Genomic DNA, 27,508 nt, shown 5'->3' with positions numbered 1-27,508 from the left:
CTTGCACATACTTTCCTACTGCTTTGTTCCAATCTCTCCTAGGCAGCAAGGCAATGCGTGAAATTCCATTTTCACCTGTTCCCCTGGTTGTTCCTTGGTGACTGGCAGCTCCAATACCACTGGTGGCTCCAGTCCCCAAGAGTAGGTCACATTTCCTTCCTATTACATAGCAGTAGCCCCTTACAGCTTACAGAATCAACTGGGACTGGCTCCACTCCTTGTTTTTGACTGCTGTTGTAGGCCTCCAAGCTTTTATTAGCAATGAACACCTTTGGCAGCTGTAGAAGTAGCTGGAAATAAGGACAACAGTAGCACATGATAAGACAATTCTCCAATAACAAGTACACAGGAAGACCACAGTTTTAGAAACACTTTCCTAAAGAGTGGCATCACATTTTAGTGTGGCTACTCAGCTTAGATTCTCATACCACCTGCTAGACAAGACATATCCTCTTAGGCACTTACAAATATGTGAGCAACCCACAATCTTTAGTATATTATCCTGCAAAAGTCCTGTGAGGTAAGGAAGTGCTATCATCCCCATTTTTGCAGATGAGGAACTGAGTACTCTCCCGCAAGCACAAACATAATGCAGAACATTGACAGAACTAGACTGAGCCAACAATTAAATTTGGGGCTGACACTCCCCCTTTTATTTCAACATCTAGCTTAAGTATAGTTTTTGCATTCCCAGCAATGGTGCAATTGTATGTCAGAAAAGGTGTGTATGAACAGCTACCTAATTTTATTTTTCTCCTTAATCTTATTCTAAGACTGAGAAATATATTTATATATTTAAAGCACAATCAAATATTGAGTAAAATACTGCATCACAAATAACTTTATTAATTGGTAAAGCAATTATTACTATACACTGCTTTGTCTATAAACAACTTTCGTTCCAATAGAGACTGTCAAGTGCTGAGGCCCAGAAGTTTTTTTTAATTTACGTTGTTTTAAAGATGATGTTACTTTTTATTTTTCAAACTGATCCTTCAAGTTGCTAAATCTAAAGAAAAAAAATCATGAAGTTTGGTCCATTCTCCAAAATGCAATGCTGTATAGACACAGCAGTAGCTGCTATCTGTGTAGTATCTACCATCAGAATGAAATAAAGCATTATGGTGAAAGACAGAATATGATACATTCTTTCTTAAAAATGTCCTTGTGGCTTGAAGGACTGATTTGAAGACATTAACATTTACTGGGAATCTAGGATCTAAGATCTACTACATTTACAACATTTGTAAAACTGGTAAAATATCATGCCTGGCCATCTTATGTCCTTTTAAGACAACAAAATCCAAGGATTTGAAATTTAAAAGTAAATTAACATTTCTTCTCGTTGAATACATTTTAGTTGTATTTTTTAAATGTTTCAGTGCCTGCATGCAGTTGCATAGTTCAAAAGGATCTGGACGAACTGGAGAAATGGTCTGAAGTAAATAGGATGAAATTCATTAAGTACAAATGCAAGTACTCCACTTAGGAAGGAACAATCAGTTGCACACATAGAAAATGGGAAATGACTGCCTAGGAAGGAGTACTGCGGAAAGGGATCTGGGGGGTCATAGTGAATCACAAGCTAAATATGAGTCAACAGTGTAACACTGTTGCAAAAAAAGCGAACATCATTCTGTGATGTATTAGCAGGAGTGTTGTAAGCAAGACACTAGAAGTAATTCTTCCGCTCTACTCCGCGCTGATTAGGCCTCAACTGGAGTATTGTGTCCAGTTCTGGGCACCACATTTCAGGAAAGATGTGGGCAAATTGGAGAAAGTCCAGAGTAGAGCAACAAAAACAATTAAAAGTCTAGAAAACATGACCTATGAGGGAAGATTGAAAAAATTGGGTTTGTTTAGTCTGGAAAAAAGAAGACACAGGGGACATAACAGTTTTCAGGTACATACAAGGTTGTTACAAGGACAGAGAAAAATTGTTCTTAACCACTGAGGATAACACAAGAAGCAATGGGCTTCAATTGAAGCAAGGGAGGTTTCGGCTGGACATTAGGAAAAACTTCCTAACTGTCCAGGGAGTTAAGCACTGGAATAAATTGCTTAGGGAAGTTGTAGAATCTCCATCATTGGAGATTTTTAAGAGCATGTTAGACAAACACCTGTCAGGGATGGTCTAGATAATACTTAGTCTTGCCATGAGTGCAGGGGACTGGACTAGATGACCTCTCAAGATCCCTTCCAATCCTATGATTCTATGAAAAAAACATATGGCATGTAGGTTTATGCAAATTAGTTTACTCTCCATGGCTTTCACAGTTTAAATTATTAACTCTTTTCTTGACAAACCTCCATCACTGGTTGGAATACTATGGATATAGCACCCAAGAGGAAAAAATCACTGTGTCCATATCACATATATCAACAAACGATTCTAGAAATACTTTTTTTTGAAGTTTCTAGGAGACGTGGGGAAAATTGAAATAGTTCTATAAATTTTTAAGAGCTTTGAAATCTGAGAAAAATTAAGCATTTTGTTTTGTTTGCAAGCATTAATCATTCTCTCTTGACAGAAAACTTTAAAGTAGATACTAAACCTTTAGTGCTGTTGGACAGGTAACAAACATATCCTTTTTCAGCAATCTTGTCACATAATCTGAATTTTAGTAACAAACTTCATTCTCAGGCATGTTAATTCTCTGCAGCATCTGTCACTGCTATGAATGGTTGATCATAAGTACCTCTGTAGTCATCTCAATGCTATTAAGCAGATGGCAGCGCTAAATCTGAATGATGTAGTACATCTCCCTAGTGGACTTTGTTTCCATATACTACCATTATTCTACAATTCCTCAGTGATAAATCTTATGTATTCTAGAGAACATTAAATAGTGAGCTGACAGTGGCAATTGATTTATTACCAGTAGTTTGCCTTTGCCCTATTATTGTCTTCGCAAACACTTGTGTAGCTCATGTATGAAGCTTCCAAGGCATAAAGGCCATTGGCCTAATTTTTTCTGTAGTGTTTTAGAGATTTAATATTTTAATGTAATTTGTCTTCAGAATGAACATGTTTAAACTCTGGTCTACAGATCTGAAATAATTCCCTGTTAAAATTCTCCTTTTTCCTCTATTATATTCTAATCTGTGGATTTTCATGATAAAATGTTCTAGTATTAACATTAGGCCATTAAAACAGCAACTTCTTTTGACCATAAATCCAAGTAAAAGATTATTGCCTGATGTATGGTTTTGAGAAGTATTATTTGTAATTCAACTTTGTTTCATAAATATCATACACACACACACACACACACACACACACGAGTGAAGTTGGTAAAAAAGGCACTTGTGTGCCAAGAACAAATGAATACAATAATATGGGGGGTTATTGTTTTAGCAGTATTTAACTTCTGCAGTTCAATTTATATTTAAACAGATCATTTGTGCTATATACAGCAGTATATGTTAAATTATTATGTATCTATGTAGTGCAGCTTTCATGAAGAAATTACTGAATGCATAATGCAAAAGCTGCCTGCAGAAAAGCTATATTGCATGGCATATGGCAACATTAATTTTAGTCTTTTTGCTTTCCTTAGCTTGGCATTGAAAATCTACCATGAGCGTTCATAGCTTTTGACAGTTTCCATTATACTCTGGTTTTTAGGTGGAGCTGGCTGACTGACAATTTCACAAATGTTTACTATTCTCAATTTTCAAAAGCTAAGCAATAATGTTTCACAAACTCATTTTATCTTTCTTACTATGACTGGACTGCTTTAGCATTATTTGTTCAATTAGACTTACTGATTTGTATGGGTGTAATTTCTATCTAATATTATCCCCTAAATGTTAAGTGCTGCATGGGAATTTAATCACGTCTCCCACAGAAGTCAATGGAGCTGGCTGGCTAAAACCAGCACACTTCAGAGTTATCTATTTGAAGACTATCATGACTGCCAAAGATAGTTCCTTTGAAAGCCCACCAAAATGCACTCTATTTGTGGATTTACTCTATGAACAAATTATTTGTAGACGATGCAACATTTTAGTATTCAAAATGGAAACACTCCCCACAGATATTGTACTTGCTTGCTGGGACAATACCATGTGTAAGAATTGGAGAGAAATCTCAAATTTAGTCTTCTCCTCTCTGGTATTAGAGTGAAAGGTTTTTAAATAAAACCCAAGGTTGATAGGTACCAGGAGTCATGCAAAAGTGATTCTCAGTGATGACATCTGAATACCAAACAAAATGCCATTAATAAAACTTAAAATGAGCATCACTTTCAGTCTCCTAGTTGGATGTTGGCTACTATATTACAATATTGGTTGCTGGAGAGAAGGGGAGGTTAGGTTGTATAGAGAGGAAGAGCAGCTTTTCATGAAGACAAGTGAAGATTCAAGTACCCATCCACCCACAATATTTAGACCATGGTATCTGAATGTCATATCATTCCCTTCAACCGCTATCAGCTACAGATATCCTGGGGAGACAGTAAGGAGGATGTGAAAGTATCATATGGTGCCATGCTAGAGAAGAGCTCTATCCAGTTGTACTGGATGCCCCAAAATGGAGAACAAACTACAAAAATTTACTACTGCACTTCACATTTGAGATGTACTTGGGTGGGACAGTGAGCTATTCATTCCACTGCAAGAACATTCTCTTTAACTAGCACTGTACTATTTTGATTCACATAAGAAAACTATCGGACTCAGCCTAGAATACCAAAAATACCGCTACTCTGAGATGTACAACAAATACGCTAAAAAAATCATTATTTTGCAAATCAGGAATCCTAAGACTGAACAACAGCAAATAGATGAAGCATCTGTAACTTCCCTTGAGTAGTAGAAGTACACATACAGTGGAGTACACTTCAAAACTTTAGTCTGTTTCTAGAGATAGTTCCAGTTCTAGTGGCATTCCTCATTTTAAGTACACAGAATATCTCTGAAATCTGCAATATTTTTAAATCAGTATGAACTTTTTAAGCATTCCACGTACCCACAGTACTAGAAAAAAGGAAAATGTAGCCCTAACTGTTGACTGAGTTTAAAGAGGCCGATTAACCTAATATTTGCTTTAACATTATTTTAGGGGTACTTAAAACAAGCAAAACTTGCTTTTACATGCTAATCAAAAAGTGACCCATTTTAAACATGTGGACCTCTTCTTCATTCAAATACATCAAGTTTTTTTCCCCTTATAATGAGGGAAAGTATCAAAAAAAAATTAAGATACTATAGCATCACAATTCTCTTTTGTTTCACATAACTTGTGTAACACCAAAGACATTTAGATATATTCCAGTGTTACAAGCATCTCTCAGTAGGTACAAATGACATTACAATATGTGCTACTCTTTGATCATCAGATTAAAAATTGTTCTGTGTTGCTCAGATGGTTTGGTTACAGCTATTAGTTTTAGCCTGCTAATGCAATTCTGAAATATCTTTGCAAAAAATGTGAGCCGGAATTGTGTGAGCAATATTTCATTGAGCAAATTCATACCCCCTTCCCTTTCACCATGAACTACCCCTATTGTTTATAAAAACAGCAAAATAAGCAAGTGAATAAGTCATTCTTTTAAAAAGTTTATCAAATATGTCTAGTGAACATAACTGGAACTATTTTTGCTCATCACCATTCAGAGGACCACCAAAATTTGTAAAAGATAAAAAAAAAGTTCATAACAGGTCTTGTTTAAAACCTGACAAAAAGGAAAAACAAATTCAAATAATCATTTTTAAGTTTTAGTCTAGTCCAGTATTTTCATTGTGCTATCTGGAAGCATAGCCTGCAACCGCAAATAAAACCTATTACTAACATTAAAAGCAACAAAGCAAAATAGAACTGCCAATATTAAAAGTAAAAATTCTAAGACTTTTTTGAACAGTATCTTTACTAAAAAAATCATGTTAACTGCTGCTATTTTCTAAAGGTAGTATGCAAGGTACACACGTCCTCCAGAGTTCTTAATGCTTCTGGTGTGCACATCAGTTTTTAGAAATTTACAAAACCTTTTCAGGTGGGAGACACCATGAATAAAGACTACTCTTTTCTGGTTGTCAAAAATGTCATAAAAAAACAATCTCAGTGAAAACAGTGAAATTAAAACTTTCCATTGATTTTTCACTTTGAGCAGTTTGCCTGGTTTTGAGAGCTTTCTTCCCTCACAAAGACTTAAATCATTCCTGACAAACAGAATGGCAAAATATTCCTCAGTTGCCAGCTGGGAAAGTGTTTTTCCTCCTCAACCGTGTTGTGAAATCAGGGTTCTTTAGTTTTTCAGATTTTGCTGCAAAGCTACAATGCGTTTAAGTAAAAGTTGTCTTTAACTTGTTTACTGGTGGATGAGATATATTGTCAGTTTGAGCAGCACACTCCCTATCCTTAGAGATATTGTAAAGGGCATCTTACCCATGAGAAAAATAGTAAGAGAAATCTTTTAAAGTGAATAACCATGGATAATGAATGCAGGAACATAAAACCAGAATATCTGCATACTCAGCATGGTCAGTAAAATGAGCTCAACCAAATAAACCAATCAATCAAATATAAAGTCCCCTAAAATTCTTTTATCAAAATCTATTTGTACTGAACAAGTTACACATTATCCTTTGATTCTTGAAATTTTTCGAAGTCAAGTTCCAACAAGCTAAAAAGTGAGTGAAAATTCCTTTTCTTTCAAATACATACAGTTCAGGCACTTTAGAATGCCACTGTCAACCAAGTTTCTGAATAATGTCATCTAGTAAAATCTGCCATTCTTTCAATACCTCTTCTCCTTGTTTACTGGGTTCCTTTCAACCCCTTTTGGTGGCATTTTGTCTTTTATACATACCTGATAGCAGAGAAGTATATACGACTGCAGATTGTTGCTAACAATCCTTTTGCATAATATTTATGCTGTTTAAGATTAGATATAAAAGGAATTCATCGGTACTGAAAGTAAAATTAGCTACTTGACTGTAGGAGTTTTCTGCTATAAATACAGTGGGACATGATACTTACCTTTGTGCCTGGGTGCTATAGCTGTTGTCATAGGAGTCGTAGCCCTGCTCATCATAAGCAGTGCCATATCCATCATCATACTCCTGAAAAATATAATAGAAAAGTAATGTTAAAATTTAAAGGACACAATTCAGAACCTGAAAGAAATACATTAATAATTATAAATGTGAACAACACTATCAACTGAAATCTAAATTCATGCAACAAGATGTAAACCATGGAACTATAAAATCTTAATTTACTCAATACACACCAATTCTATCTGAGAGGCAACATAAATCTAAGATCTAAGATTTATGTAGTTACTTTGGATTTAAGTTTGAGATCTTGGTGGCAACCTATTTTGCACTTTTAAGAGACTAGCATGTTGAATAAAAATGGCTACTTACCACAAAGTAACTGTGGTTCTTCAAGGGTGCTGCCTCTGCATATTCACACCTGTGGTATGTCTGGAGCCACAGACCTTCAAGAAAGCAGTGTCAGTTCGGGACCTTTTGTGGCAACAAACTTTGGACCCAAGGTTATAAAAAGGCTATGCAAATCCAGTTGCCTTAGTTCTTTCCCCTAAACTCAAGAATCCTGTAAGAGTATAATTCTGAAGAAGAGAGAGGCTGACAGGCAGTGCAATTATGCAGAGACAACACCCTTAAGAACCAGAGTTACTAACATAAGTAACCATTTGTACTTCTTGAAGTAGCCTCTGCATAGTCCCACTTGTGGGAATTTAGTAAATGGCATAACCCCATGAAGGAGGGCAGAGATCTAATTAAACAAGAATTGTAGAACTGTCCTCCCAAAACCAGCATCAGACCTAGATCCCAAATTGAGAGAACAGTGTTGTATGAAGGTTTATACAGAAGTCCAGGCAGGACCCTTCCAGATGTTTATAATGAAAAGAATATAGAGGTACCCCCGTGATATTCGTTTATGCATGGTAGAGTGAAATTAGAACTGTAAAGAACTGACACCTTAGATAATTTACAACATGACTCAATGCAAAGCCTAATCCATTTAAACAGATGCTGACTGGAAATGACATTCCCTTCACATTGATCCCCCGAAGTTAAAAAAAATTGTTGACATTCTAAAGGCCTCAATTTTACTCAAATAACTCAAAGACCTCTCTTGCCATAGAAGGTATACAAGCCTAGTTCCCCCAGGTAAGAAAGAAGCTTTGAAAAGATACTTGGGAGACTGATGATCTGATTCAGATGAAATTAAGACATCAGATTTGGAATAAATTTGAGATAAAAATACAGGGTAACTCTCTTGTAGATGTAATTGTGACTAAAAATGGTGCTTTTAGTGTCAAGTGGAATAAAGAACACTGTCATAAGATCTCCAACTGTACAATCTTGTCTGCACAACACTAAGGTTCCTTGATGGAATAGGTTCTCAACTCTGATGGGAAAACACCAGACCCTTTCAGGAATCTTTTGATGACTGAAATCAATAGAAACATCCACTGGGAGATAATATAGTAAGATTATAGATAGATGTACCTTGATAGAATACAATACAAGGGAAGACAAACACCAAGTACAATAAATATTTCAAAATCAATTATATGGGCATGGGTCATGGAGACATTATCTGATTACCTTTGAGAAAACATCTTCTGAGATGAACAATTCAACACAGATGGCTTTAGAGAATGTAGCAGAGCCTCCTCTATTTCCACAGAGCATTCCACATCAGAAGTAGTCAATGTCTTATGATCAAAGCAATGGAGATGAAGTAACTCCAGGTTGGTAAAATAGAGAAAATAGTCTTCCTGTGATAGCAGGTCTGATGATGAATGTTGAAGACCAAGGAACTTCATGTACCAATACTGTCTAGCTCAACTAGGGCAACTAGTATGATTTTGGAGAACGTCTTGTATCTTTTTATTACCAGTGGAATTGTTGGAAAGGCATCAAAGAATCCCTTGCTCCAGTTCAGCAAGAATGTGTCTGTGTTAGTCTATCCATCACTGTCTGTTTCAAGGAACACTCACACTGTTCCTGCAGCCAGCGACTGAGAGTCTGTTGCCATATTCTCTGTCAGTCAGATCTGCTGAGTTGCATTTGATGAGCCAGACTCCCATCTGACACAGCCATTATTTCCTGGCATTATTGTTAACTAGCACCTCATTATTTATTAATGTAATATTTAGCTATTATGTTAACAACATAGCCCTTATTCAATGCCAGAAAGGATTTGAGGCAACCTAATAGTTTTGGTCCACTACATGTATATGGCACTTGGTTTCCTCCCCCAGATTCCACCAATTTTGAACTCTCAGCTTCGGAGATAAGTTTTCAAACCCAAACTGGATGCATTTGTGATGATCACAATGGCTGGGGATAGAGGATCAAAATGAACTTCCTATATTATATTGGTTGGGAGCTTCCACCAATGGAAAGTCCTAAGGAATTTTGGAAGTCGACTCAGATAACCCATATTGGCTACATTAGGAGGGAATGTTTTGCTGAACAGTTGGCCCTGAGGGGCGTGGGGGAAAAGAAGGGTCATAAGACAAAGAAAAGAAAAGTGTCTTTTGCTTGAGACCCAGCATATCTAAACCTTCTTAAAAGGAACAATGCCAAAATGTGCTCCAAGTAGGAAAGAGTGCTAGCAAACTGACTCCACCACAAGGGAGACAGAATGCTGGATAAGTATGGCAGGTTCAACTTAGAGTACAGAGAGAGGATTGTTCCATAAGTTGCTAGCCCAATTGCCTTAATAGGGTGTAACTGGCATAGCCAATACTACCGTTTCCTGTCCCATCCTGGTTGGCAGCTCTGTGTGTTACTATATTTAGTATCTGGATAACTTCTCTTTAAATATAATCTTCTTCCAAAAAGTTAGTATATTATTTAGTAGCTTTGGGTTTCATTGAACTTTCCAGTCTCTGAACAGGTATTGGACTATTCTGTTTTGATGTGTTCACTTTATAGCATGCAAAGAATGATAAATGAAGGTTACTTCCCTATAACTCACAGTTCTTTGAGATGATTACATATTCACACTTACAGATATTGTACCACCGGGTGGTGCCTAACCGAAGAACCTCCTCCAAGCAGTGCGCGTTAAAGAGCACATGCCTTGCCTCTTTCCCTTGGCATTTCCAAAAGCTTTACAAGGTGACGCTGGCCCTCTACAGTCTCAATTCCTTCCATTGTTAACTCAGAGTGACCATTATAGGACTCTGAGAAAGAGGGGGAGATAGGAGGGAAGTGTGAATATGCAATCATATTGAAGAACTTGTGTTACAACAAAGTAACCTTCATTTCTTCTTCGAGTGGCTCTGCATATTATCTGCTATGGGCAGTTTGACAAGCAGTGCTGAAAACCCAGGAGGTGGGACCAAAGTCAAAATTAAATAATGACTGAAGCACTGCTATACCAAATTTGGCGTTCACTCTTGAAGCCAGATCCAGAGCATAACATTTAGTGAATGCGTTCACTGACTTCCAGATAGCAGCCAGGTAGCAGTTCCTAGCTGGAACATGTTTAAGAAAAGCAAAAGATGCCTCTACCGCCATGCAGAATGAGACCATACAACACAGAAAGCACAGGATTTTCTGCTAATTTGTAGCACTAAATGACACATTGTTTAACCCATCTGGAAATAGTCTGAGCAGACACACACTGATCCCTATTTTTCTTAGCATAACAAACAAAAACCTAGATGAACTCTGAAAACTCTGTTATATTTAAATAACATGGAAGAACACTTCTAGCATATAAAGTACATAACACAGATTTCCCTTTATTAGTGTGAGGTTTTTGGGAAAAAAACACTAGTAAAATTGTCTGGTTGATAGGAAACTTGGACACCACTTTTGGTAAAACATAGGGATCAGGTCTAAGAGCTATCTTATCTTTACGAAAAACTATAACTGGCATGTCAGACGTCAGGGATGGAATTTGCTCACCCTTCTGGCTGACATTATAACAATAATGAAGATCTCTTTAATAGATACACAAAATAAAGAACACTCTACCAGAGGTTAAAAAGGTACCCTCATAAACGTAGATAAAACCAGATTAAGATCCCAGCATGCTTTAAAGGCCGATACACATTAAATATCCCTTCATAAACCTTTTAACAGAATAACATGCAAAGAGTGATCTACCATCAATCAAAGTATAGTAAAATGAAACAGCTTCCATGTGAACTTTTAAGGAAGAATCAGATAATCCTTCAGATTTTAAGTACATTCAATATTCCAAAATACACGGTATGGAAGATGAAACTGGACAATCAAATTTTCCTGCATTCATGCAACAAAATCTAGCCCATTTCAAATAGTAACATTTCTAGTAGACAATTTTCTAGAATTAAGCAGTACATTTTGAACCAAAGAGGAATATGACTTTTCAAGACTAGCCAAGGTCCAATAGCAGGTAGTAAGATGAGGATCTGGATGAAGGATCCTGCCTAGTTGCTATGATAAGAGATCTGGAGCCAGAGGAAGATACAGGTACAGTCTAACTAATAGCTCAAGAAAAAGCTTATGCTACTGCTGTCTCGGCTAAGTTGTGGCAATCAATTATCATTTTTGCCCTGTCCTGACGTTTCCTCTGCACCACTTTCTGAATCAATGGAAAGGGGGGAAGGGCATACTCTTACCCTGTGTAGAAGGACTCTCCCTCTCTGCTCTTGAACAGAGGAGAGGAAACTTTTTATTGATCCTTGTAGCAAACAGGTCTACATCAGGCCGATCCCAACAGGAAAAGATGTCTCATGTTACTCAATCCTTTGGGGACCACTCATGAATTTGAGAACTGTTCCTGCTGACAATCTGCTAGCACATTGCTTTCCCCTCCTAAATTCAGGACAACCAGATAGATCTCAAAGCATGCATAAATCCCATAATTTGACTGTTTCACAACATAACTGGAAAGAATGAGACTCCTCTGGTTTGTTCATGTATTGTCTGTTGATTGTATTGTCTGTTGATACATGAACAACCTTTTCTTTTATATGAAGGAAAGATATGAAGGCCAAACGAATAGTTCTTAATACCAACACGTTATGAACAAGCTCTTTTCATGAAAATACCAGTGACTCTGGATTGTAATCCAGCCTCAAAATGGGCTCCCAATCCACTGTTGGATGCATCTGACATTGTGCTGATCAATGGAAGGGGGACTGAACAGAACACCTCAAATAACATGATTTGTCTGTTTACAAATTCAGTGAATTCAGAATCCATAAGACTTTGGAAGGCAATCACTTTGTAGGATTGGCAGGCTCAAATTTGGAAAACCACTTGTTCTATTTGTAGAAACCTGTCCTCTGGAAGAAAAGCCTTCCCTGCTACTGTCTCTAGTTTAGAACCTATAAAAAGAATTCTCTGAGTTGGACAGAGATATGATAGGATGACATTGAGAAGCAGACCCAGATGCGAAAAGAGGGAGATTGTAAATGTGATGTAGCAGCTTTTAGCCACCAATCATCCAAATATGGGTAAACAAAAATACCCTGTTTTCTTAGATGTATCACTACCATGAAAAGGCACTTTGAAAAGATTCTTGGTGCTGTGGAGAGGCCAAGTAGCAGCACTTTGTATTGGAAATGGCATCCCAACACCATGAAATGCAGGTATTGTCAATGACTGTGTCGGACACAGATGAAAATAAGCATCCTTTAAACAGAGAGTGACAAACCAATCCATAATTGTAAACGAAGGAATTATGGAGGTCAGGTTTAACATACGTAATCGGAATGTCCGGGAGGATCAGTTAAGTTTACTTAAATCTAAAATTAGACAGAAACCCCCACCTTTTTTTTTCTACACCAGGAAATATCTTGAATGTAACCCTGACCCCACAAATGTTTGGTTACCTCTTTAACAGCTCCTGTCCGGAGCAGCTTTTGAACTTCCATATGTAGAATAACTTTGTGAGAAGGTTACCTGAAAAGGGAAGGATAGGGACAGCCATGCAAACTGAATAGCATAGCCGCTGTCTGTAATTTTAGTACCCATACATTCTATGTAATCAGCCTCTGATGAACTGCTGATGAATTGGGCTAGCCTGTCCCCAAATAAAAGAAGAGATGGATACTTGCTCATAGGACCATGACTGTCAATCCTCACATCAAATGTGAGATCTGGTGTTAAAGGAAGATGAAGAGGGAACAGATTGCCTCATAGGTCTACATCTGAAAGGCCTCATTTTATGCTTGGTCTCAAATAAAGATGGAGGTTGCTGGTGCAGTTGCCGACATCAGATTTGTAGAAAAATAAACAGATGACGGAGAGTAATATTTCTACTGATATTGAAAAAAAGAAGCAGAAGGTCTTCTGATTGAGGGCTAAAGACCTAGAAAACGAGCAGTGGCTCTAGAGTCCTTTAAACAACAGTACATTAGTCTTATTGCAGAAAAGACAATTCCCTTTGAAGTGGACATCTTCCACTTTAATTCTAGTGTCTGCTGCCAGAGAAGAGGAATCGAGCCAAGCATGCTTCCTCAAGGTAACTACAGACACCAATGCTCTGCCGGAAGAGAGTAATGCATCAAACAATGCTTTAAAGACATGCTTTGCCATGTTCTGTCCTTCTGTCAAAATGGCATTAGACAAGCCTTTTTTTAATCTTGAACAAAGAAAATCATCCTTTCGCACAGATAGAATTCATAATGGGCCATCACTGCCTGGTAATTAGCCACTCTATTTTGAGATGCTGAGAACAAAATTAATCAAGGAACCAAAGGACACAAAGAGAAGAAATTCTTAAATTGCTCGTACATTAATACTAGGAGCCTGGGCAACAAACATGAGGACCTGGAAGTTCTCATTTATGACCATAAAGTTGATTTAGTCATATTACTGAAAGCTGATGGGATGATTTGCACGAGTGGAATGTTAAAATCAATGAGTATAAGCTATTTAGGAATGACTGAGTGGGGGAAAGGGAGGGGGCATGGCATTCTAGGTCAAAAACAGCATTCTACTAACGTCTCAGGAGGATGTTAAACAGAAGTTACTAAAGTTAGACATTTTAAAATCAGCAAGTCCAGACAACTTGCATCCAAGAGTTTCAAAAAGCTGGCTAAGGAGCTTGCTGGGCCGTTAATATTGATTTTCAACATGTCTTGGAGCACTGAGGAAGTTCCAGAAGACTGGAAGAAAACTATTGCTGTGCCAATTTGTAAAAAGAGAAATGGGATGACACAGGTAGTTATAGACCTGTGAGCCTGACATTGATCCTGAGCAAAATAATGCAGCAGCTGATATGGGACTTGATTAATAACGAATTAAAGGAGGGTAATGTATTTAATGCAAGTCAACATGGATTTATGGAAAATAGATCCTGTCAAACTAACTTGGTATCTTTTTTTGATGAGATTACAAGTTTGGTTAATAAAGGTAATATGTTGACAAAATACACTTAGACGTCTTTAAGGGGTTTGACTTGGTACCGTATGACATTTTGATTAAGAAACTAGAATATAAAATTAGCATGGCACACATTAAATGAATTCAAAAAATGTAAATGGTGAATTGTCATCAAGCGGGTCTATTTCCAGTGGGGTCAGTTCTTGGCCCTATGCTGTTTAACATCTTTATCAATGAGCTGGTAGAACACACAAAATCATCACTGATAAGGTTTGCAGATGACACAAAAACTGGGAGAGTGGTAAATAACAAAGAGGACAAGTCACTGATTCAGAGTGCATCAATATTTCTCTTTTCTCTATAAGCAGGAGTGAAGTGAGTTTGGCCAGACCTAAGCTTATTACTGGAAGCAGCCACAACCAACAAATTTGGCACAGCATGCATATAAAAGAAAGAAAACCCTTCACGGAGAAGCTGATACAGTTTGTCTGCTTTCTTGGAAATTGGTCAACTCCTGCTTCCTTTCAGCCTAACAGTCTTAGGAGGCTGCAAAAAACCATTCAGGATAGGAAGTGACAGCCTATTGGTGGAGGTAGCCCCAAGAAAATCAAATGGATGGGAGGCTGCATCCGCAGTCACCAAAAGTAAGTTTAATGTGGCTACCATGTGATCTATGAGGTCATAGAATTGCAAAGCATCCTCAGAAGGGGAAGAAGCAGAAGCTACACCTAACATGCTCATCTGGTGACAAATCAGGATTAAAGTCAGTATCCATTTGTATCTCCTCATCCACTTCTTCAGAAAGCATATCAGGTACGACTACCTGAGCTGCTGATGGATCTGGAGGAAATAGATCCAAAGACTGTTAAGCCACCAGATCCTTATTGGATGAAACATCACCTCTCTATCTATAAGGAGGATAACCCAAAAATTCTTGTGGTGGAACCCAACAGGTCTCTTTAGTAGCTAGAATCTGGAAACATTTCCACAGGAGGAGAAGCAAAAGCATAATGAGGCATAACCTGGGACAAAACAAGTTTCCTTCCTCTAGCCTCCTCTAAAATGGGATGTGACCTCAGATCTGCTATGTATCACACCAGACACAGCTACGTAACCACAGGGTGAAAACAGACATAAGGTGAGAAAGATCTACCTGAAGATCCTGTTGGAATTGGAGGAGGAGGCAGCGGCACAGATGGTTCCAGGAGAAAAACTAACCATCTTCTCTGCTCTTCTCCTCTTTGCAGGTGAAGAAGTAGACCACAGAACTGAAGAAGATTGCCTCTTCCTCATTACAAACTTCCTGTCAGTTGGACCTGAGGAATGCACAGATGCAGGAAGATGCACCTTAGCCACCATTGTTAACATCCTCTTTGGATCTAAGGACTGTCCCTGAACAGGAGTGGAGGATGGAACTGGCATCACAGGCCTGAAAGGCACCAGACTTTGAAGCAGAGCCCAATTTGGATTTCGAAGTTGGAACCATAGAAGCTATGGCAGAAGTGGACGGATCCAATAAGTCTTTCATACAGGATCTGGCACTGCTAACAGTGACCGCCTTCTCCCTCAGCTGCTTCTTTTGAACCAATACAGTTGGAACCGAAATGGGTCTAGGTTCCTAAGCAGTCAGCCCTTTTCTACCAATGGTGCCTTCAGAGCCTTGACAACATTTTCTGAAGGACTGAGAGCTGGCACTGGCAAAGATACCAATGACTGGGAAGCCTTAGACAATTTAACCTTGCTGGAGAAAGCCACCAGATTAGAAACACTTTGTCTTCGTATCCGATGACCCTCCAGATCTGGATAGCTTAGTGGCAAGAACTTCTTTAAGCAAAAGCACAGAGGTCTGTTCTGCCTGGCTTTGTGTGTTCTGGGCATGAAAGTCCAGCAAACAGAACATCCAGAAGGAGAGTGGCCTTGTCCCAGGCACTTAAAACACCTAATGTTTTCGTCCAATGCCAGGAAGACCATTGGTCATGAAACATCTTTTAAAGCCTGGCTTCTTTTGTGGTACTACCATCACATGGCACCAACCTCACAAACTACATTAAACTATTTACGCTTATTACTATGTTTAAGACTATCTTTATACCAAAAACTGTGTTAAGAACAACCATTATAAACTATCAATGCACTATAAATGGAGAAGAACCCTGGTGCAACAGTTGAAAAGAATTTAGGCGGTAGAGGGCACAGACTTGCCCTCAGAACATTCAGAAACACTGAGGAGGAGTACAAGGGTGGTGCACATGTACTCTAATGGGCACTGCAGAAGCTTCTATTGTTAGGCTCCACCAGTTGGCCCTATACCCATAAACGGGAATATGCAGAACCCCTCGAAGAACTGCCGCTTCACTGGAATGCTTTTGCACTTTCAAAAAACAAATCTATCCTCTGCAAAGTAAAAATATGATTCTTTGACTTTGTGATGTAATTCAAAGGTAGAATTACAGTGGCCTATGTACTTACAGTGAGATGAAAATTAAAAACAGCTGTTGTACTGTGATTGCTGTCTGATGTATTGTTAATATTTTAAATATGCAGTAGTGGATATCAGGATGACAAAATTAATAGTTTAAATAGAATTTTCAAGTCATGAAATTGGGTACTTGATTTCAGTCACTCTCAAAAGTGTACAAAGAGTCTTAGGGGAAAAAAATCTATTGTTTTTTTCTCTTTCCAAAATATTGTGTCCACCAAATGATTTTATCATGCACAAAAGTTTCTTTGGACTATTTTGCAATATGATACTTGCAAATAGAAAATAGTGCCTTCCATATGTCCATAAAATGCTGCCTCAGTTCCTTGTTGTTGTTGGATATCCCCTTCTACTGGATTCAGATCAGGTGACTGATGGCCAAAGCACAAAATAATTAATGTTCTTCAAATTTCTAACTTTTTGTGTACTTTGGGTTATTTCTTGTTGAAAAATTGTCTTAAGGTTTATTCTCTAAAGGAATAGTTGTGGATAGTAATATCCCTTTATGTGCTGCTTTGTCCATTATGCCATCAATGAAATATAGTTTTCAGAACAATCATCCAATGCCTTCATACTACAGTACCTTCATCATGCTTACTTATTGGAACCTTGAATATTAAAATCTTTCTAACACTATGGAGCATTTTAATCACCCCATAAAACTGTGTTTTAACACTTCACCCTTTCCAGTTGTCGGGAGCAGAGTTTAATTTTACTGCTTTACAGTATTATGATTTCCTACAGGCCATATTTTCATTGAAGCAGTCACTCCTTATTGCTTATCAGTTCTTCCATTCACATCAGTAATACTGTGTTCCTTAGCTCTTTTATATTTTTAGTAGTATACCCTCCTTTCTTACTGGAAATATCAATATTGCTTTTTCCATTTCATACTGGTAGCCCCTTTCTGGTTTAACAGCATACAACCTGTTTTGTTGCATTCTCCATAATCTATTTAGATAATGTGTCACCAGTTCCTCATTTGCAGCCTAGTATTTAAATTTATCAAATAAATTACCTTGAAAACCAACTAACAAGATAACTCATTCTACAAAAATAGAAGATGTCTAAGAACTACTCAGAATGGATTATAGCACCAACAGAAGGTAAGACATTCAAATCCTACAAATTCTCTTACAACCCATGATTCCCTTTAAACAGCAATCTGGCATGGGTGGTTCAAGTATGTTTTAAAGCTTGCCCTTAATTAGATTTGACTTCTTCGTGTTAGTATTTTGTGTTAGGAGAGCTTTTAAATGCTGAATATTTATCTTGGGCCATCTGGCATGTAAATTTATAGCTTTAATTTTAGATAAATTTCCACAAATTTGAATATATAGAAAAATTAGACCACCATTTGTTTCCAAAATAGAGACTTCTTGTGGCTCTGCACAATGTCCTCTTTAATCATATTTATAACATCAGTGAGCAATACCCATTGCCATTTGGCAACCTGCATTATTGTAAAATTTCATAATAATTTAAATAAAAGATATGTAAGCACCATTTTGCTGCATTATACAATTAAAAAAACTACTGAAGCGATAACTTTGCTGCAAGAGATCTGTATACTTTGAAGTTCTCTTTGTAAGAAGGTATTATTTACGAGGGTTGTTATATTAAATATTTTATTATAATATACAGAAAATATATTCGTAACAGATGTTATCTTTCATGTTATTTTGTATTGAGTTTATTTACACATACAATTTAACTGTTTGCTTCAGGAAACTTCAGTGTATTCCATATTTTTTGATTTGGTGCATGGAAACCATTTTTGAGTAGTAGGTGGTTTTGAGTTCCCTCTGAGCCACAAAGAAGATGATATTTCCAACTTACATTTGCCTCCCTCTATACCTTTTTGTCTAGCCAAGGAAGGTGCTACGTTTCCTTTTGGAGCCAATCAATGCTACTCCAGAAACGGCCAAAGAGTTTGCTTCAGAATCACTAGTTACTCCCACCATATCAGAGGCAAAGAATCGCAGTCTCTTATCTTGTATCCTCTAAATCAGTGGTTCTTAACCTGGGGTGCACACACTAATTGCCATTAGTCTATCAGGCCAGCCTAGAAAATCTACTTTCACCAATTTTATTCCTATAAACAGAAGATCATTTTAAAGTGTACTGCACTGCATACATCCCCAAAACAAGTAAATACTAATCTGTAAGTAGTACAACCATCTTAAAAACTTTTGTGTATTTTGGATGTCAAACCAGGAACTGGAAAAGTAACAGAATAATTATTGGCTAATTTTCTGTAAATTTCAATCTTTAGAATGATTTCCTGTAAAAGAATCACTTCTCAATGCAGAGTATCTTAGAATTCCAAGATGGGAGATTTTCTGAGACGAGACCAGGCAGCTCTTCTCACATAAGGCATCTCTGAAGCATACTTAATATCCATTTCTTTGGAACGGATTCATATTAGTCAGTTGGCCAATGTACTTGTAGTTGAGGCAAGAACAAAGGTCAGGAAGTGGTATTGGTAACAGCAACTGTCCATTGCAAAGAATAAATGTTTCTAATTGGTTCAAGCAACAAAGATGTGTAAATAAGCACCATTCAACTCTATAAACATCAAGTGATTCCTCTGAGTCAGTGGCTAATAGGGTGGTGGAGGGAATCTCATCCAAAACTTCTGTTGTTTCACAAAGTAGTTACACCATTTTAAATCCAGAAGAGAGTAGCTCTCCTCAACTTCTTCCTTATGATGAAGTAATTTCAATTCACTCTTTGACCCTGCTGATCTTGGGGAAAAGAAATTATAGCCTTAACTTTTGAAACATGGGCAATGGTAGATCAATAATTGGCTCTTTTCTTAAGGGGGAGGGCACAAGTGTTTGGGAGAGAATGAATACAGGAGCACAGGGAAAAGGGAAGGGAGAAAGAATGCAAAAATAGCTGCTCGCTTTCAGCAAAGGAACTTTTGTTTTGTTTTGTTTTGGAGTGTTGAAAGTTCCTGGGGTGTGTAAGGAATCAATTCCCTTCCAATCCAACTCCACAAATTATGTAAGGGCCAACCCCAGGATGTCAGAAAGCATTACAGCTAGACAGATCTGAGCTTGTTGCCTGGTTTATGAAAGGAATGGGTGTTCTCCTGAAATGAATACTTCAGCCAGTACTTTACCATGAAATGCTGAGAACTATGCCTTCTTTTAGATAAGACATTGTGGTTGAGATAACTTGAGGCACACAGATTGAAAATCTTGTAAATGGAGAGAGGACTTCACAGACAAATCTGTGGGTAGAATTAAGCACACCCTTGGAAATGTAGGAGCCTTGAAGTGAAGGAACAGACATTTTCTGCTCTGAAGACATCCCCTTCCCACAGTAAGACTTTTGTCAGTCCCACATGACATTCTCGTAAGCAAAGTAGGGGAATGTGGTCTAGATGTAATTACTATAAGGTGGGTCACTAATAGTTGAAAGAAGAGTTACCAATGGTTCACTATCAAACTGCGAGGGCATAACTATGGGTCCCGCAGGCGTCAGCCATGGGTCTGATACTACTCAATATTTTCATTAATGACTTGGATATTGGAGTAGAGAGTATGCTTATAAAACTAGTGGATGATACCAAGCTAGCAGGGGTTGTATGCACTTTGGAGGAGAGGATTAGAATTCAAAACAACCTTGAAAATTAGAGAATTGGTCTGAAATCAACAATATGAAATTCTAGTGCAAAGTGCTTCACTTTTAGGAAGGAAAAATCAAATACACAACAACAAAATGGGGGATAACTGGCTAGGTTGTAGTATTGGTGAAAAGGAAGTGGGAGTTATAATGGATCACAAACTGAATATAAGTCAACAGAGTGATGCAGCTGTGAAAAAGGCTAATATTGTTCCAGGGTGTATTAACAGGATTGTCGTATGTAAGACATGGGAAGCAACTGTCCTGCTCTACTTCAGCACTGGTGAGGCTTCAGCTGGAGTACTGTGTCCAATTTTGGGCATCACAATTTAGGAAGGATGTGGACAAACTGGAAAAAGTCTAGAGGAGAGCAACAAAAATGATAAAAGGTTTAGAAAACCTGACCTGTAAGGAAAGGTTGAAAAAACTGGGTAAGTTTAGTCTTGAGAAAAGAAAACTGAGGGGGGACCTGATAACATTATTCAAATATGTTAAGGGCTGTTATAAAGAAGATGGTGATTAATTGTTTCCATGTCCACTGAAGACAGGACAAGAAGTAGTGGGATTAATCTGCAGCAAGGGAAATTGAGGTTAGATATTAGGAAAATCTTTCTAAATATAAGGGTATATTAGTTGTGGAACAGGCTTCCAAGGGAGATCATGGAATGTCCATCATTCAGGGTTTTTAAGAACAATTTGGACAAACACTTGTCAGGGATGGATAGTCTAGGTTAACTTGCTCCTGCCTCAGTGCAGGGGGCTGGCCTAGATGACCTCTTGAGGTCCCTTCCAGCCCTATATTTCTATGATTTTTAAAGTTTAACCCAGAGAGCACTCCATGCAACTGCAAAACTACTAAGGATGTTGGCCAGTATCTAAGGCCAACCTCAGTCACATCATTAAGGGTATCAGAGGGGTAGTCGTGTTAGTCTGGATCTGTAAAAAGCAGCAGAGAGTCCTATGGCACATTTAAGACTAACTGATGTATTGGAGCATAAGCTTTCGTGGGTAGCTGATCTGGTTAGGTCCTGTGATGGTGTTGTTGGTGTAGATATGTAGGCAGAGTTGGCATTGAGGATTGTTGCATGGATTGGTTCCTGAGTTAGAGTTGTTATGGTGCGGTGTGTGGTTGCTGGTGAGAATATGCTTAAGGTTGGCAGGTTGTCTGTGGGCGAGGACTGGCCTGCTTCCCAAGGTCTGTGAAAGAGAGGGATCATTGTCCAGGATGGGTTGTAGATCACTGATGATGCGTTGGAGAGGTTTAAGCTGAGGAATGTAGGTGATGGCCAGTGGAGTTCTGTTGGTTTCTTTCTTGGGCTTGTCTTGTAGCAGGAGGCTTCTGGGTACATGTCTGGCTCTGTTGATTTGTTTTCTTATTTCATTGTGCGGGTATCGTAGTTTTGAGAATGCTAGGTGAAGATCTTGTAGGTGTTGGTCTCTGTCTGAGGGGACCATCACAGGACCTAACCAGATCAGCTACAACATCACCGGTTCATTCACCTGCACGTCCACCAATGTTATATATGCCATCATGTGCCAGCAATGCCCCTCTGCTATGTACATTGGCCAAACTGGACAGTCACTACGTAAAAGGATAAATGGACACAAGTCAGATATCAGGAATGGCAATATACAAATACCTGTAGGAGAACACTTCAACCTCCCTGGCCACACAATAGCAGATGTAAAGGTAGCCATCTTACAGCAAAAAAACTTCAGTACCAGACTCCAAAGAGAAACTGCTGAGCTTCAGTTCATTTGCAAATTTGACACCATCAGATCAGGATTAAACAAAGACTGTGAATGGCTAGCCAACTACAGAAGCAGTCTCTCCTCCCTTGGTGTTCACACTTCAACTGCAAGCAGAGGACCTCACCCTCCCTGATTGAACTAACCTCGTTATCTCCAGACTGATTCTTGCCAGCATATTTATACCTGCCCCTGGAAATTTCCATTACATGCATCAGACGAAGCGGGCATTCACCCACGAAAGCTTATGCTCCAATACATCTGTTAGTCTTAAAGGTGCCACAGGACTCTCTGTTGATCATTAAGGGTGTTAGTGGCCAAAATACACTTAGATTGTAGGCTCTTTGTTGCAGAGTTCATGTCTCTTTTTTCCACCTCTAGTCTAGTACACTTTTGATTGGGATGTAAGTAATACATAAAACTTTTCTTGACTGAGTTAGGGAGAGAAACACAAAGTGTTTTTTCTCCAGCTTTACCTCTGTAAGCCAAAAAATGGCTGATTGAGAAATATAGCAGTGGGCAACCATTGTAAACTGAGCCATCTTGAGGTCAAAGAACACCCATTACTTCTCTATTTATTTGGACACAGAGAGAAATATTAGACTCAAGAGAAGGACATGTGTCCATACCATAAATACAGAATGTACTTTTTTTGGGGGGAGAACACCAAGCCATTTGCTGGAAAAGCTGGATGAGAAGCTAATATGGTTTGGAGGTTATTGTTGTTGTTTTTTAGATGAATCAATTTAAAAAATGCAAAACAGCACTGGCAGTCATGAGTTTCTGTACAAACAGGTGGAGAAGTAAAGCTTTTCCTTGGACTTTACTCACACAGACATGTTGCAGTCCTTAAAAATCCAACTTTTCTTTGTGCTCACTCAACTTCATGGCCACAAATAAGAGTTTAATAAGGCATCTTAAGTCCTCCTGAGAAACTGTGTGGGGAGGTTTTAAAAATCCTATTTTCCTGGCCCAAATATGAATTAGTTTACACTCTGAGAAAGGTCAAGAGAGGAGAGACAGGCCGAAGGCATTAGAACCACAGCCTACATATCTGCGATGTCTACTGGGGGACCACGGCAAAAAGTACATTGGATGCCACAGAAAAAATGGTCTATTGAAAAAGTGGGAATCTCCTGCTCAAGGGGTGATCGGAGGAGATGATATTTGGCAGAGTAGGGCCTCCATCCTTCTGTAGGCAGCCAGATAGCACATTTAGAACTAATAGAGTAGGACATACAAGAGAGAGGGAGTCTGAAATCCTTTACCAGTCCCAAGGTCTAGTTTCTCATACCATTCACTGAATCTATATCTCCTTCTCTGCGGTCTGCCGCTAGATCTCATGGACTACTCTGTATGCTGCAATCCCACAGCACTGAGACTACAGTACTTCTGTAGGAGCTTCCATTAAGGGATCTGCTGAGAACTACTGCTGTGGGAGTGGGAGCTGCTCATACTGTGAACAGTGAAGTATGGAGCTAGTAATTGGTAAGCCTTTTTTTCATTGGTCTAAACTCATTTTGAGCTGAGAAGCAAAAATGTAGGCCTAAAAACAATTGCAGTTGCTGAACCAACTTCTTGCCACACTATATGCTGTATCAAGACAGGAAGAAGACTGGGGGTTACAGTGTTCATTCATGTGGAAAGAGGCAGAACTGGAGGAACAAAGAAACAATGTGATTGAGATAACCTCCTCCTCATGGAAACACAGGCAGGTCAAAGTCTTTTCCAGGAGACTAAGTTTGAAAATCCTGTACAGTAAAAACATGGTTAGAACTCTGTTGTGATTGAATCAGAAAACTACCAATGTTTGGCTGGCCAATGAGAATGAGGCTAAACAAAACTCCATGAAAACAATGTTCTTATAATAATTTTAATGCAAGTTACTTTAAAATCGGTAATGCTTACATTTATATTAATGGAAACTGCTGAAGACTCAGCAATTCTGAAAATCAGGTCACATATTTAGGTGCCTAAGTATGGACATAGGAACCTAACTTCAGGCACTTAAAACAAAACAAAACAAAACAAAACAAAACAAAACTTCAACAACCTTGGCCCAGAATTGTAAAATAGTTCAAAGGATTTGTAGAAATATTACCTTTTATTTAAAATTAGAAAGGATCCCTAAACCTCTATCTAGTATACTCTCCATCTTAATTAAATTTCCTATTACGGAAACCAAGCTAATTGAAGCATCTTAGAGATTAGTTAACTGTCAGAAATTATGCAATTAGGCACTGCATTAGGAAAATCTGCCATCAGCGCAAACCTTGTCTGAAGGCTAACACAAAAAGCATCAATAAAATAGCCAGACACATAATTAAAGCTCTGTCACTAATTTTCACAGACTGGAAGGAACCCTTAGAACTAATCATTGGCTTCCACAGTGGTCTTAAAGAAAGACTACATTTAAAATAAAATTACAACACTCTGACTGTGGTTTGCAGGACTTCTGGGATTCTCTCATTTACAGTGCAGAATTTCCCTACACTCATGAACCACTGGTTCTAAGTTTAAATTCAAAACCCAATCCGTAATTACCACTTGTCTAAAAACAAAACATTATCTTGAATGTATATCCTGTCCATTTCAACAAATACGAGTAGTGCTTAGAATAGTCACTTGCCATGCAAGCATTATATAAAGTCTTTATATAATTCTTGAAGTCAAATATTTCATTTGCAATAAATCATTTTAAAAATTCTATAAATCAGAACATCAGTAACATTTAAAATCTATTCTCAAAACAATGGCACTTGGGTATAGTCCCTTCCAAATTATTAGTGAAGAGGTTTAGAAAATCTTTAAATATTGTGGGAAGGGAATAATGGCATAAAAGGTAGTAAACCCTGATTATTTATAAGAAAAGTAAATTATGGTAAACATGTAAGTTTATTTCTATACCCACAGTCATTGTTTCAGAGAGAACTAAATGGTATGAAAACAATGAGTTATAGGTATATTGCTATGAAATATCTATCTTCTGCTTATTGAGAGAAGTCTAGAAAAATATGAAATCATCTCCATTCCATTAGCTATTTATTAGAAATAATTACTGTTTTATTATTATAATGGAATAAAGTCAGTTGACTAAATCACATGCGCACACAAACACACGTGCACACACATAATGTCTTGATTTTTTATCAGCTTAATTTGGCCCAGTGTTCTGGAGAATATTCTTTTCCTCAGTAAACAAGCATAAACATCTTTATTAAGTGGCTTAGAAAGAGGTTACTCTAACTTACTAATTGAAGCAGTGTTCCAGCTAAAGTCTTTTGCCATCCTCCAGTTAAGAAATCATGAACAGAACATGTTTGGATTGTAGTTATAGGAAAGTGCATATTGCTTTTCTGTAACTCTGTACCTCCTAAAGATGCAAGTCTTAAACAGATTGTCTGTCACTTGGAGGCCATATATGTCAATAAATTAATTTAGTAGTTAGGGTTGTGGTTGAAACTATGTATATAGTATATACTTGCTCATATATACACAATTTCATTTTAGATTGCCTTTTTTGAGAAAAACAACTATCTAGAGAAGTTTATAGAATCACAGAAATGTAAGGTTGGAAGGGATCTCAAGAGGCCATCTAGTCCAGCCCCCTAGAGCCAAGTATACCTAGAATGGCTTAGTATTTTGGATAAAGTAAGCTTTTACTTAAAGATCCATCCCTTTCACCCCTTCTCATAAGCTGTTCAAAAACTCATGAATAACCTGTCTTTTGACCTCCCTCGGTATGTCTACACTGCAATAGAAGACCCACAGGCATGGCCACAGTTGGCCTGGGTTATCTGACTCAGGCTTGCAGGGCTCAGGCTAAAGTGTAACAAAATTGTAGCAGGGCGAGAAAGTCTCAGAGTACATCTACACTGCAATAAAAAAAATGTAGCACCATATCTCAGAGACGGGGGTCAGCTGACTTGGGCTAGCAGGGATCGGGCTGCGGGTCTAAAAATTGCATTGCAGATGTTCAGGCTTGGGCTGGAACCCGGGCTCTGAGACTCAGAAGGGAGGGTCTTAGAGGATGGGGTCCAGCCCAAGCCTGAACGTATACACTGCAATATTATAGCTCTACACCCCAAACCTCGCAAGCCTGAGTCAGCTGACCTGGGTCCTGAGACTTGGTGCCATGGGTTTTTTATCATAGTATAGACATACCCCGAGGCCTTGCTGCAAAATCTTTCTGCATCAAGAAGAAAAAAGACACAATGCACTTAAAAAAAAAATTCTTTGCAAGTTACATAACTGCTTTAGGTAACTGATCTCTTATCCTCTGGTAATGTACAAAAGCTCCTTCCCTTAAAAACTGACCCATTATATAACACATTAACCTCCTTGAGATAGTGGCAGTTAAACATTGTCCCAGTTCCTAGAAGCTCCTTGAACATCCAAAAGAAATGACCTTCTTCCCATCCACATCTTGTAGATCTCCAACCCCAGGTGATTGTGTGTGTCTATTATAAAAAATCTTGTAAGGACTGCAAGGGCACAGCCACACTCCCTTCCCAGCACAGCTAGTATAATATGCACATCTGTAGCAGTAGAGTGTTCACATCTTCACCATAAGGACTTGGGGTCATCCAGTTCTGCCTACACTAGGGTGTTACTAACCTCCGATATAAATGAGATCCTCTGATTTCTCGCCCTTATGCTGTTCCAAATCTATACTATTCCTTATAGGGGAACATATCTGACTTTCCCCACCCACTATTCAGACTGCTGGTACTTAACATTAAAAAGGTTGCAGAGAAGTTTTTAAACTAGGAGATGGGGGAAAGCCAACTGCTGCAGAGGAGCATGTGGATCGGACAGAGACTTCTCGTAGAGGAGAGTCTATTGATAGAGATTCTCTAAGCTTTACTCAGGAGGAGAGGATGGAAGAGGATAATGTAAGGGCCAGATCCGACGAGAAACATTCACATAAAAAAAAAATTGGACACATCAGAAAAGGGCAGACAAATAAACAGTGACAAGTTTTTAAAGTGCTTGTATATAAATGCTAGAAGTCTAAATAATAAGATGGGTGAACTAGAGTGCCTCATGATAAAGGAGAATATTGATATAATAGTCATCACAGAAACCTGGTGGACTGAGGACAATCAGACACTGCAGGGGTTATATCTCATTGCCACAGGCAGTAAGAAGGAACCAAGGGATGACTGACCTGCTGTTTTTTATGCCCTATGATGGGGCACCTAGGCCCTAGGCACAGTCCCAGCAGATATCGCTCGTCAAAAGAATCTAATCTCACACATGGGGCATATGCACCCAGAAGCAGAATCCATGTGGACTATCACTTGAAGAGGATGGAGATAAGGTTAAGTATAT

At 38.3% G+C, this 27,508-nt stretch overlaps 1 protein-coding gene across 5 annotated transcripts in view; it reads right to left on the bottom strand.

Annotated features, from left to right (window-relative positions):
- Positions 1–27,508, bottom strand: part of KHDRBS3 (KH RNA binding domain containing, signal transduction associated 3) — a 216,552-nt gene that overhangs the window by 33,024 nt on the left and 156,020 nt on the right. For 3 of the 5 annotated variants that reach the window (XR_002888342.3, XM_024102714.3, XM_042860970.2), the window contains 2 exons: positions 6,983–7,065; positions 192–290 (listed from right to left, as the gene is read on the bottom strand). Coding sequence is in view for 3 of the 5 variants with exons in the window: in XM_024102714.3 (XP_023958482.1) it covers positions 192–290; positions 6,983–7,065 (182 nt within the window). In the remaining 2 variants the exon portion in view is untranslated. The remainder of the gene's footprint in view (positions 1–191; positions 291–6,982; positions 7,066–27,508) is intronic. The other 2 variants (XR_010599026.1, XM_024102715.3) reach the window with 1 other exon arrangement.

This window comes from Chrysemys picta, chromosome 2, assembly GCF_011386835.1.
Source record: "Chrysemys picta bellii isolate R12L10 chromosome 2, ASM1138683v2, whole genome shotgun sequence".
Lineage (NCBI taxonomy): Eukaryota > Metazoa > Chordata > Testudines > Emydidae > Chrysemys > Chrysemys picta.
The sequence above is the reverse complement of the archived record's forward strand: the minus strand, read 5'-3'. Positions and strand labels throughout refer to the sequence as shown.